Below are 12,731 nucleotides of genomic sequence, written 5' to 3'. Positions count from 1 at the left end.
CGATGAGTGACGTGGGAAAAACAGCTCTGTCTGTCTGTTACAGTCTGTATATATATATATATATAAAAATAAACAGGGAGGCTAATAATTCAGGGGGGCTAATAATTATGACTTCATCTGTATATATATTAATCGCAAAATTGTGTGTGTGTATATACATATATATACACATATATACACATATATATATATATATATATATATATATATATATATATATATATATATATATATATATATATATATATATACACACACATACATATATACATATATACATATACATATATACATGTATATACACATACATATATATATATATATATATATACATACATATATACATATACATATACACACACACACAATTTTGCGATTAAAATATATTTGAAGTCAGAATTATTAGCCCCCCTGCTTATTTTTCCCCCCAATTTCTGTTTAACTGAGAGATTTTTTCAGCCCATTTCTAATTATAATAGTTTTAATAATTCATTTCTAATAACTGATTTATTTTCTCTTTGTCATGATGACAGTAAACAATATTAGACTAGATATTCTTCAAGACACTTCTATACAGCTTAAAGTGACATTTAAAGGCTTCAATAGGTTAATTAGGTTAACTAGGCAGGTTAGGGTAATTAGGCAAGTCATTGTATAATGATGGTTTGTTCTGTAGACTATTGAAAAAATATATACAGCTTAAGGGGCTAATAATATTGACCTTAAAATGGTGTTTAAAAAATTAAAAACTGCTTTTATTCTAGCCGAAATAAAACAAATAAGACTTTCTCCAGAAGAAAAAATATTATCAGACATACTGTGAACATTTCCTTCCTCTGTTAAACATCATTTGGGAAATATTCAAAAAAGAAATGTCAAAGGGGGGGCTAATAAGTCTGACTTCACCTGTGTGTATATAAATAAATAAATAAATAAATAAATAAATAAATCGCAAAATTGTCTGCAAATTTCTGGGAATTAATTTTTTATCGTGAATAACCACAAAAAATAAATAAATAAATAAAGACAGCAGGTTGAGTGACCCCTGCTGGCCTCATTAACACCACTTCCAACAGCAACCTAGTTTTCCCATGTGGTCTCCCATCCAGATACTGGCCAGGCTCAGCCCTGCTTAGCTTTAGTGATTAACTAGTCTTGGGCTGCAGAGTGATGTGCCTGTGGCAAATACTAAAAATGCAATACTAAAAATAAAATGTAAGAATTAAATGCTGTGCAAAAAAAGCAAAAAATGCCAAGCAAGTTAAAAGTAAAAAATAAAACTCAAAGCAATAAAATACAAAAATAAATAAATAAATAAAATGCAATACAAAAACATTTTCTAATGTAATGCAAAAAAAAATAAACAAAATGCCGAAAAAAAAAATTATTAAAATAAAAAATAAAAAAATAAAAATTAAGAAATGCAATCCAAGACAAAAACAACTTTGTCTCGCGGATATAAAAATGATTCCACACAGCACTGAAAAATCTTGCTAACACTCTCTCCAGCAGACACGCTTGTCTGTTTCTCAGTCTGTGGGCCCTCGAGGGCCTCAGTGAGCAGTAATTTATCTGTCAGCAGAGCAGCTCGTATCTGAGCTCGACCCGCTGCAGATCTACAGATGATGGAGAATCCGCACCGCAGCATCAATCCTACATACTGCGACAGTGATGAAAGAAAGTCCAACAGCAGTACCGCAGGACACAAAACACACTCGAGCTCTGATGAAAAGCTCTGAAATTCAGCCAAAAATCTCTCGTTCAGACCGGCACAGTGTCGTATTTAATAGTTTTTGTGGCATTGCGATAAAAATGATCAATTTATCAAGATAATTCCAGCCACAATACAGTATCAGAATCAGAATCAGAAAGAGCTTTATTGCCAGGTATGTTCACACATACGAGGAATTTGTTTTGGTGACAGAGCTTCTACAGTGCAACAGGATTACAGAGACAGGACACAAAACAGATAATAAATATATATTTTTTAAAACCACAAGTAAGTAGTGAATGCAAATATACAGATTGACAAGTGTATGTATGTGTTTATTACTATATACAACGTTATATGTGCAGCTGTTATGTGCAAATTGGCATGTAAAGTGTGTTGTTAAATAAGTGTATATGTGTATAAAAGTGTATAGCAGTAGTGATGTTGGTTCCACAATTATTATCATCAAGTGTTCATGAGATGGATTGCCTGAGGGAAGAAACTGTTTCTGTGTCGGGCTGTTCTGGTGCGCAGTGCTCTGTAGCGTCCACCAGAAGGTAAAAGTTCAAAGAGGCAGTGTGCTGGGTGTGAGGGGTCCAGAGTGATTTTGGCAGCCCTTCTGCTCGCTCTGGATAAGTACAGTTCTTGGGGAGTAGGAAGGGTTGTACCAGTGATTCGCTCAGCAGTCCGAACTATTCGGCGTAGTCTTTGGAGGTCGTATTTAGTAGCTGAGCTGAACCAGACAGTTATTGATGTGCAGATGACTGATTCAATGATGGAGGTGTAGAACTGTTTCAGCAGCTCCTTTGGGAGGTTAAACTTCCTCAGCTGATGAAGAAAGTACAGCCTCTGTTGAGCTTTTTTGACAATGGAGTCAATGTGAGTGTCCCACTTCAGGTCCTGAGAGATGGTGGTGCCCAGGAACCTGAATGACTCCACTGCTGCCACAATGCTGTCCATGATGCTCAGTGGGGGGAGAGCAGGGGGGTTTCTCCTGAAGTCTACTATCATCTCCACTGTTTTGAGCGTGTTGAGCTCCAGGTTGTTGTGACTGCACCAGACAGCCAACTCCTTAACCTCCTGTCTGTAAGCAGACTCATCACCGTCCTGAATGAGGCCGATAAGTGTGGTGTCGTCTGCAAACTTCAAGAGCTTCACAGCATCTTTATCGATGCTCTGGTGCCAAGTATCAATATTTATTTAAAGGTAAAGATCTGAGTTACATCTTATAATGTTTTGAATCAGTTTTAATTATACAAATAACGTTACAAGTCATGGTTTTCTTGTCCTATATCGATATATATTGCAGAATCGATAATATCGTGATGTACAGTGGTGTGAAAAAGTGTTTGCCCCTCACTGATGTCTTATTTTATTCTGATTATTCCTTTTGCCACCCTTTATTGTTTCAAATCATCAAACTAATTGAAATATTAGTCAAAGATAACACAAGTAAACACATCTCAAAGGCTTGAAATGAAGTTTTTTAATGGAGAAAATAAAATAAAAAGGTTGTTCGGTTGGCTTCAATCGAGCATGCACTGGGGCGGTTCGCCGCCGAGTGTGAGGCAGCTGGGATGAGAATCAGCACCTCCAAGTCCGAGGCCATGGTGCTCCACTAGAAAAAGGTGGCTTGCTATCTCCAAGTTGGAGGAAATTCCTTACCCCAGGTGGAGGAGTTCAAGTATCTTGGGGTTTTGTACAAGAGTAAGGGAAGGATGGAGCAGCGGCAGCAGTAATGCGGTAGATGTACCGGTCCATTGTGGTAAAGAAGGAGCTGAGCTGAAAGGTAAAGCTTTCAATTTACCGGTCAATCTACGTTCCTACTCTCACCTATAGTCATGAGTTTTGGGTCATGACTGAAAGGACAAGATCTCGGATACAAGTGACCGAAATGAGTTTCCTTGGCAGGGTGGCAGGGTGCACCCTTATGGATAGGGTGAGGAGCTCTGACACCCGAGAGGAGCTCTGAGTAGAGTCGCTGCTCCTCCACATCGAGAGAAGTCAGCTGAGGTGGCTCGGGCATCTGTTTCAGATGCCTACCTAGGGAGGTGTTCCAGGCATCTCCCACCATGAGGAGGCCTCGGGGAAGACCCAGGACATGCTGGAGGGACTATGTCTCTTGGCCTGCCTGGGAATGCCTCGGGATCCCCCCCCGGAGGAGCTGGAGGAATTGTCTGGGGAGAGGGAAGTCTGGGGTTCTCTCCTGAGACTGCTGCCCCCGCGACCCGGCCCCGGAAAAGCGGCAGAAAATTAATGAACAAATGAATGAATGAAATAAAAAAATCAGAGAGGGCGCAAACACTTTTTCACACCACTATATATCCCAAAAAACATCTATCAAACGCTGATAACAGAAAGGATAGTCTGATAATTGAGTGCTAAAACCAAACAAAATCGTTTTGCACCCTTTTCAACAGCTTTACTGAATCGCACAGCTTGAAAACAACATAATTAGCAACACGAAAGCCTAAAATAAGCACAAAGGAGCCCGCTTCAGCTGAAGTTATGCAATGAAGAGCAAAAGCATATAGAAGAGAGACAAAGAGGGATGAGGAAGAGAAGCCAAGAAGCAGGAGGAGAGCAGCTGTGGTGATTTATCTGCCCTGCTGGCTAAAACATATGCTAGATACGTTGGCGGTTCATTCTGCTGTGGCAACCCCTTATGAATAAAGGGACTATGCCAAAGGAAAATGAACGAATGAATGACTGAATTAAATCTTACTACAACAAAACTATCACTACAATGTCACCTAAAATTAAATAACTAAATTTGATTTTAAAAAGTGTTAAAACTAAAAGACAATGGCATTTCATTATAGGTATAAAAAACTAAATAATTTATAAATAATCCTGACACATGCATTAGAGCACACACACACACACTTTCTTCTGTGTTATGAACACACACTGGAGAAAATAGTCCAGTCAACAGGAAAAGAGAAAGAGAGAGTTTGCCTCAGTTGACTCGTATCTTTAGCGTCACACAACTTGACTACAGTCAGGAAACCATCTGGCCAAAACAAACACGGAAAACTCTTGTGTACACCAGCGCTGTATCGAGACATAACGCATTAGTGGCGACAGCATGAACACGTTTATTGTCCCGCCGGACACAGAAAACCCTGCGCAGACTCACCATGATGTGTTCTTGATAGAACTGATCTCCAATCAGCTGCAGCTTCTGTCCGATGAGGGTTTCCACGCTCTGCGCAGGTCGGGGCTCTGGTCGCTCCATCGGCGGGACGTTCTGCCGTAACACCACGTCTGGAGGCTGAGCACGGCTGGACGCAGCTAGAACTAGCAATTCTGCGTTACCTGTTCACAGAAACACAAGATCTTATGCTTCTGACGACAAACACAGACTGAAAAACAGAGGGTTTGTTATGATAATTTTTCATCAAAATCTGCCCATCTGCTTTGGCTCTGGAACATCAGTCCAGCTCTGATTGGATAAAATATGCTCAGCCACACCCCTCTAACATTAACACAAAAACAAAAACTCCGCCCCCTACTCAATATTCTCTTCCAGCTGGAAATAAGTCATCACACTGAAATAAAAGATTGCAGCAATGCTGTCGACTTCTGACGACAAACGTCGCTTATTTAACCAAATTTAAATAATGAAATCGAAATTTAATCAAAGTAAATCAAATTTAAAAAACTATTTGTTTTGGTAATCTTTAACCAATATCTGAACATCTGTCAGATTCCTGAATGGCAGGATCTCTCTGATTGGATGAAATTTAAATACATTTAAAAAGTACAATGTTTATTTTACGAGCGCTCATTGTTAGTTTGATTGTCAGTAATTAATCCACATAAGTTAATCCAATGAAAAAAAAAAAAGTTTTGCTTTGGTAATCTTTCATCAAAATCTGCCTATCTGCTTAGGCTCTGGAACAGCAGTCCTTCTCTGATTGGACGAAATATACATAGCCACGCCCCTTTATTATTAATGCAAAAACAAAAAACCCGCCCCTACTCAATATTCTCTTCAAGCTAGAAATACGTCATCACACTGAAATAAAAGTTTGAGGCAACGCAGGATCATATGCATGACTTCTGATGACGAACACTGCTTATTTCACCGAATTTAATTAATTAAATCAAAATTGACTATTTAACTAACGCACATTGTTAGTATTAACGGGAACAATTAATCTACGCAAGTAACTCCAATGAAATAAAAAAGGTTTTGTTTTGATAATCTCAAATCAAAATCTGATCATCTGCTTTGGCTCTGGAACAGCAGTCCTTCTCTGATTGGACGAAATATGCCTAGCCACGTCCCTCCAAACGTTAGTGAACGATAGGAGGAGCTATATTAAATCAATTCAAAATTAAACTCCACCCCCTACTCAATATTCGGATTCAGCTAGAAATACGTCATCACACTGAAATATAAGTTGGCAGCAACACAGGATCATATGCATGACTTCTGACGGCAAACACCGCTTATTTTACGAAATTTAAATCTATTTCAAATGTACAATGTTTATTTCACTAGCGCACGTTGTTAGTTTTAATGTAAACAAGTAATCTACACAAATCTGCATATCTGCTTAGGCTCTGGAACAGCAGTCCTTCACTGATTAGACAAAATATGCTTAGCCACGCCCCTCCAAACATTTGTAAAAAAACAAAACTCCGCCCCCTACTCAATATTCTCTTTCAGTTGAAAATACGTCATCACCCTGAAATATGCATGACTTCTGATGATAAACACTGCTTATTTCAGCAAATTTAAATCATGAAATTAAAATGTACAATGTTTATTTTACTAGTGCACATGGTTATTTTGATTGTAAGCAATTAATCTACGCAAGTTAATCCAATAAAAATCCAATGCTTTGGTAATCTTTCATCAAAATATGCCCATCTGCTTAGGCTCTGGAACAGCAGTCCTTCTCTGATTGGACGAAATATACCCATCCACGTCACTCCAAACATTAGTGCAAAAACAAAACTCCGCCCCCTACTCAATATTCTCTTTCAGCTGGAAATATGTCACCATACTGAAATAAAAGTTTGCAGCACCGCAAGATGATATGCATGACTTCTGATGAAATAAATTGATTAAAATGATTAAATAGTACGTTTATTTTCCTAGCGCACATTGTTAGTTTTAATATGAACAATTAATCTACACAAGTTAATCCACTGAAAAAAAGAAGTTTTGTTTTGGTAATGGTTAATCAAAATCTGCTATTCTGCTTTGGCTCTGAAACAGCAGCCCTTCTCTGAGTGGATGAAAAATGCTTAGCCACGCCCCTTTAACCATTAGTGAAAGATTAGAGGAGGGGCACAGAAATTAAACTCCGCCCCTACGTAATATTTCAATATTACTCTCAATATACGTCATCACACTGACATAAAAGTTTGCAGCGGCACAAGATCATATGCATGACTTCTGATGACGAACACTGCTTATTTTACCCAATTACATCATGAAATTAAAATTGACAATGTTTATAAAAGTAACTTTAAAGGGCACATAGTTTACCTCTTTTTTTATGATGTAATATTAATATTCTGGTTGTTCTGAGTGTGCCAGTTTAGGTTCAGTTTAAAACACAGTTCAGATTTGTTTATTATAATGTGTTATAAAGTGTCATGTTGGGGGCGTGTCCACAGTTCGCTGATTTAGGGGTGTGTTGCTTCACATGTAGATTAGTTTCGGCTTCCCGCACAACGTAACAAGGGGGCGGGGCCATGAGCTCACCCGCTCTGCGTTTGCAACAGAGTCTGACAGGCAGACAGAGAGAAGCAGAAGTGAGAGGATCACCATTCAGTCGTACATGTACGACTCGGACACAAACCAAGCAGAGAGTACAAAATCATGTGTCTTTGTACAGTTTTACAGCCAACTGTGTGCTAGTTTTAAGTGCCGAGCTTGTACACAGAAACTAATAACCACGCACACTGAATTAACTTTGACTGAGGCACCGGATGCGCCGCTCCAAGCCGCGACACGGCACACCAGACACTCTCTGTGGAAACATGAAGTGTCCCGAAACATGAAGTTGTATATATATGTATATATATATATACACATACACACGTGTCTGTGTGATGTATGTAAAATTTGGCCCGGGACAATGCTTTTTTTTTTTACATTTGGCCCTCGGCCCAAAAAGTTCGGACACCCCTGGTTTAGAGGGTTATATTAGCTAGATTTGGGCGTTTTGTTATATTGCTTTTATTTATTTGGCGCCACTTAATTCTCGTTTTCCCCAACCATAATATACGTTGATTTATTCTTTTTGTGTGTGATCTTGTAAATAATACTTTTTTTCTTTTCTGCTTGACTTTTTCACTATTGTAAATAAATTCACCTATTTTTGGCAGTATTTTGGTTGTTGTTGTTGAAATTTTGCCACCAACTCACCACAAATTTTAACCACCTTTAAATGTTGCCTCTTAAACCCTAGAGCAAAACTATAAAGTCGTAACACTTATATATATACACCGTTTTGCACTTATTATTATCTCCATCTTAGCAAATAAACTTACTTTATTGCATTTAGTCAGTCTTGGTATTTTGTCCCTCACTTGTTGATATTGTGTGTTTGCTTATGTGTTTCACCCAAAATTACTCTTCTTCCCTTTTACTGACCATCTTTAAGATCGTAATAATATATATTATTATAGTGACTTGGCTGTGCATTTAAAATAATAGCATTCAATAGCATTCAGCTGTGCGTCTAGCTCTGCCTACTGCGCCACCGCGTTGCCCCACACTGTAACAGTCAATAGCCGCGTTTCCACTATCGCGCCTAAAGCGAGCGAGCCAGGGCGAGCCAAGGCCAGTCGCGTTTCCACTATCACTTCCGGGGCGTAATCGGGCCAAAGCGGGGCTTCCTTGGGGCCAGCGTCCGGCCTTTTTCGGCCCGCCGAATACCTTAGGCCAAGGAGGGCCAACTGGGGCTTCGGGGCGGGGTTACGTACAAAGGCGGAGTTTTCCTGTCAGGTAAAGAGGAGACAAGATTCCTCCCTTACATTTGTTTTGCTATCGCGCTTGATCAACTCACTAAGAAAAATCTGTGTTCATAGTAAATGCCGCCGAACTCGAATGTCCTTATCCAGGGATCGCTGTCTGGCCTTACACCAACAGACCACAAACAGTAAAAAAGCAATCGCTTCGGTGTTCTCCATCTTCCAGCTCTCGTAGTGAGGCCAGGTTGTGTTTGTGGTTATAATTTGAGTTTTTTGTTCCCGCTGAAGTGGGTGGGTTGTGTGACGTTTGATTCGGGGGACGTTCTGGGCGCGGTGTTTGCGTGACGCGCTGCGAGCAACTAGCCCGACAGTGGAAACGCGACATGATTTCGGCCTCATTTCTCAACCTCCCGGGCGATTGGCCCGGCCTGGCCCGATTAAAGCCCTGGCTCGCACTGGCCCGATAGTGGAAATACGGCTACTGTTGTGATAAACTGCTCATGACTGGCACTGAGTGAGTGTTATTGAGTGTTTGGCATCCCTGATGAACAGATTAGACTGTTTAGCACACACACACACACACACACACACACATATATATATACAGCTGTAAATCTCTATATCACCACAGCAGCTCCACAGAGGTCGAGTTTGGGTTTGTGTTTTCATTGTGTTAAAGTGCTAAAAGTCTCTTTCGGCTCTGCCTCAAAGATGTTCTCTGTGATTTGGCAGAAGTGCTGAAACCCGAAGATGTTTAAAAATAAACAGCAGCCAGAGAGAAAAGGCCTTTGCGGTCTGAGAGTCATGAGTCATCAAGTCGTGACGCTGATTCTCACAGACGCTGAACAGGAAGCGCAACATCTGAGAGCGGCAAACACTGACACGCCACGGCAGACCGCATCGACCAGGTGGATATAAAGCACAACTGCAGGGTTTGGGATGAAACAATGATAAAGAAATAAAAATGACTCTACAGATCACTTATTTTTATGGTCAATCCACAAACATTTGTTAAAAGAGTTACCTTAATCGATTTATGTTGGGACAACATGCATGACTTATGTGGAAGCCTGCAGTTTTTACAGCGTAGACGTATGGAGAGAGATTAGACTCAATAATAATTCACGCAAAAGACACGATGTACACGTGCGTAGCCAAATTCACGTACGTAAAATATTTATTTAAACTTACAAAAACAATTCACATGCACAAAATAAAAATACATTTTCATAAAATACGTTTCACAAATGCAAAACACCATTTGCAAATATATAAGAGTGTACAAAAAGTTTTGAATGTTTAAAATTCACGAGTTCATCCTGAATGAGAATGTGCAAATCCTCTCTCACGTACGACTCACCCTGAATACCAGTGTGTGCATTTTTGAGACTTTCCTGTCAGCACACACCTCCAACGTGAGTCACTCGTGCCCTGTAGCCAATAAGATGCGAGCTTACTGTTCAACCAAACACAACTCCCTGAGAACGCGGGAATGACCGAATCGCTTCACTGTGCGCACCATTTGCTCAGTCTGACTGAATTAACGGAGATGATCCTCTAAGAAGAATACTCCTCTTTTTAGCATGGCAGGTGAAGAGCGGGATGCGCGGGTAAGTGGTTACTTGATTTCTATAGTGGTTTATGTATGCAAAGATTAAGTATCAAACGTTTGTTAAAGCAATGGCTGCTGTTGTTTATAATGTAAACTTTATAACGTAAATTAAGTCCGTTATTAAGGATCATCTCCGTTAATTAAGTCAGACTGCGCAAATGGTGCGCACAGTGAAGCGCTTTGGTCATTCCCGCATTCTCAGGGAGTTGTGTTTGGTTGAACAGTAAGCTCGCATCTTATTGGCTACAGGGCACGAGTGACTCACGTTGGAGGTGTGTGCTGACAGGAAAGTCTCAAAAATGCACACACTGGTATTCAGGGTGAGTCGTACGTGAGAGAGGATTTGCACATTCAGGATGAACTCGTGAATTTTAAACATTCAAAACTTTTTGTACACTCTTCTATATTTGCAAATGGTGTTTTGCATTTGTGAAACGTATTTTATGAAAATGTATTTTTATTTTGTGCATGTGAATTGTTTTTGTAAGTATAAATAAATATTTTACGTACGTGAATTTGGCTACGCACGTGTACATCGTGTCTTTTGCGTGAATTATTATTGAGTCTAATCTCTCTCCATATAGACGGTCTAATCAGATGCTTATATATTGCAAATGTTGACTTCTATAGACAGATGAAGATTATTTGTATTATTTTATTACCCAAATACATTTAAAATATATAGTTTTAATAATCAGCCAATAATAACTGACTTCTTTTGTCTTTGCCATGATGACGGTGCATCATATTCGACTGCTGAAGATAACGTCAGCGACTGAGTGGATTATAAATATGGAGCTTTAGGGTGGGGTGGCACGGTGGGTCAATGGTTAGCACTGTGGCCTTACTGCAGGAAGATCGCTGGTTTGAGCCTCGGCTGGTTCAGTTGGTGTTTCTGTGTGGAGTTTGCATGTTCTCCCCGTGTTGGCGTGGGTTTCCTCCAGGTGCTCCCGTTTCCCCCACAGTCTTGCTGTGAGGAGACAGTGCTAACCACTGAGCCATCGTGACACCCCTTGAAAGTGGAATTCTCCAGCCAAAAAGAAGACATGCAATATGACAGCAAGAGAGACAGACGTGTGTGTGTCTTACCGTAGAGAAGGTGTCTGTGCTGCTGGAGATGCCGGCAGGGCAGCATACCGTTGCGTGACCCAGTGGGACGTCCTGCTAACTCAGTCTGCTTTATCTGCAGGTGCGAGGAAGGCCAGTGCTGGAGACCCTTCCTGAACACATCATCCTCATCCTCATCCATCAGCCGAGCTCCGCACCTGAACGCAACAGCACAACGCATTAATACAGATGCAGAGACTCTGTGTGTGTGTGTGTGTGTGTGTGTGTGTTTCAGCTGCTGACTCAGCAGGCAGTGCTCAATATATTTGCATTTGAAAGAACAGTTCTGAGATCAGCACTGATACAGACAGACACGCTTGATTTTAGGGCTGGGCGATATGGGCAAAATATCATATCCCAGTATTTTTAGGAGGAATGACGGTAGGGCTGCTCGATTATGGGAAAAATCATAATCACAATTATTTTGGTCATAACTGTAATCACGATTATTCACAACAATTATCAGTTAAATTTATATATATATATATATATATATATATATATAAAATGAATTTATATATATCCCAAATGATGTTTAACAGAGAAATTTTTCACAGTATTTCCTATAATATTTTTTCTTCTTGAGAAAGTCTTATTTGTTTTATTTTGGCTAGAATAAAAGTAGTTTTTAATTGTTTTGAGACCTATTTTAAGGTCACTATTATTAGCCCCTTTAAGCTATATATATATATATATATATATATATATATATATATATATATATATATATATATATATATATATATATATATATATATATATATATATATATATTTGATTGTCTGCAGAAGAAACTACTGTTATAGACAGAAAAAAATTATTCAAAGATGATTCCTTGGATTTACTCAATTTTTTTACGTTAAGTGGTTGTAAACAATTTATTAGTGTTGAATTTAAACAAACAAATTAAGTTGAACATTATTAAATTTAATTTGTTTGCTTAAATTCAACACAAATAAATTGTGTGCAACAGTTTTGCATGCAACACTTTTTAGCAAAGATAAAAGAAATCAGTTATTAGACATGAGTTATTAAATCTGTTATGTTTAAAAATGAGTTGAAAATAAATCTTAAAAAATTGGGGGGAAACTGGAGATGAATCTTAAACAGAAATTGGGGGGAAAGGGTGGCTAATAATTCAGGAGGGCTAATAATTCTGACTTTAACTGTATATATACACACAGTTATTTTCCTCCCTGGAAATAAGGGAAATAAATACAATAGAATAAAAATATAAAAACAAACTGTGCTTTAAGCATCTTCACTGTAAGAAAAAAAACTGTAAACAGCAGTCCTTCAGTCAAGAGCAGTGAGGGATTTTCTCCATTTGTTGTTTGATTACTAATAAAAACAAGCGGCAGC

At 39.0% G+C, this 12,731-nt stretch overlaps 1 protein-coding gene across 1 annotated transcript in view; it reads right to left on the bottom strand.

The window, feature by feature from the left end:
• The window catches only part of bmf1 (BCL2 modifying factor 1), a 46,521-nt gene that overhangs the window by 16,009 nt on the left and 17,781 nt on the right, over window positions 1-12,731 (bottom strand). Inside the window, exons 2-3 of the mRNA XM_056476363.1 lie at window positions 11,352-11,527; window positions 4,851-5,029 (exon numbers count right to left, since the gene is read on the bottom strand). Coding sequence (XP_056332338.1) covers window positions 4,851-5,029; window positions 11,352-11,511 — 339 coding nt within the window. The 5' untranslated portion in view covers window positions 11,512-11,527. The remainder of the gene's footprint in view (window positions 1-4,850; window positions 5,030-11,351; window positions 11,528-12,731) is intronic.

The sequence above is a fragment of the Danio aesculapii genome, chromosome 17, assembly GCF_903798145.1.
Source record: "Danio aesculapii chromosome 17, fDanAes4.1, whole genome shotgun sequence".
In the NCBI taxonomy this organism is placed as follows: Eukaryota; Metazoa; Chordata; class Actinopteri; order Cypriniformes; family Danionidae; genus Danio; species Danio aesculapii.
Note: the sequence above shows the minus strand (reverse complement) of the source record. Positions and strands in the feature narration are given on the sequence as shown.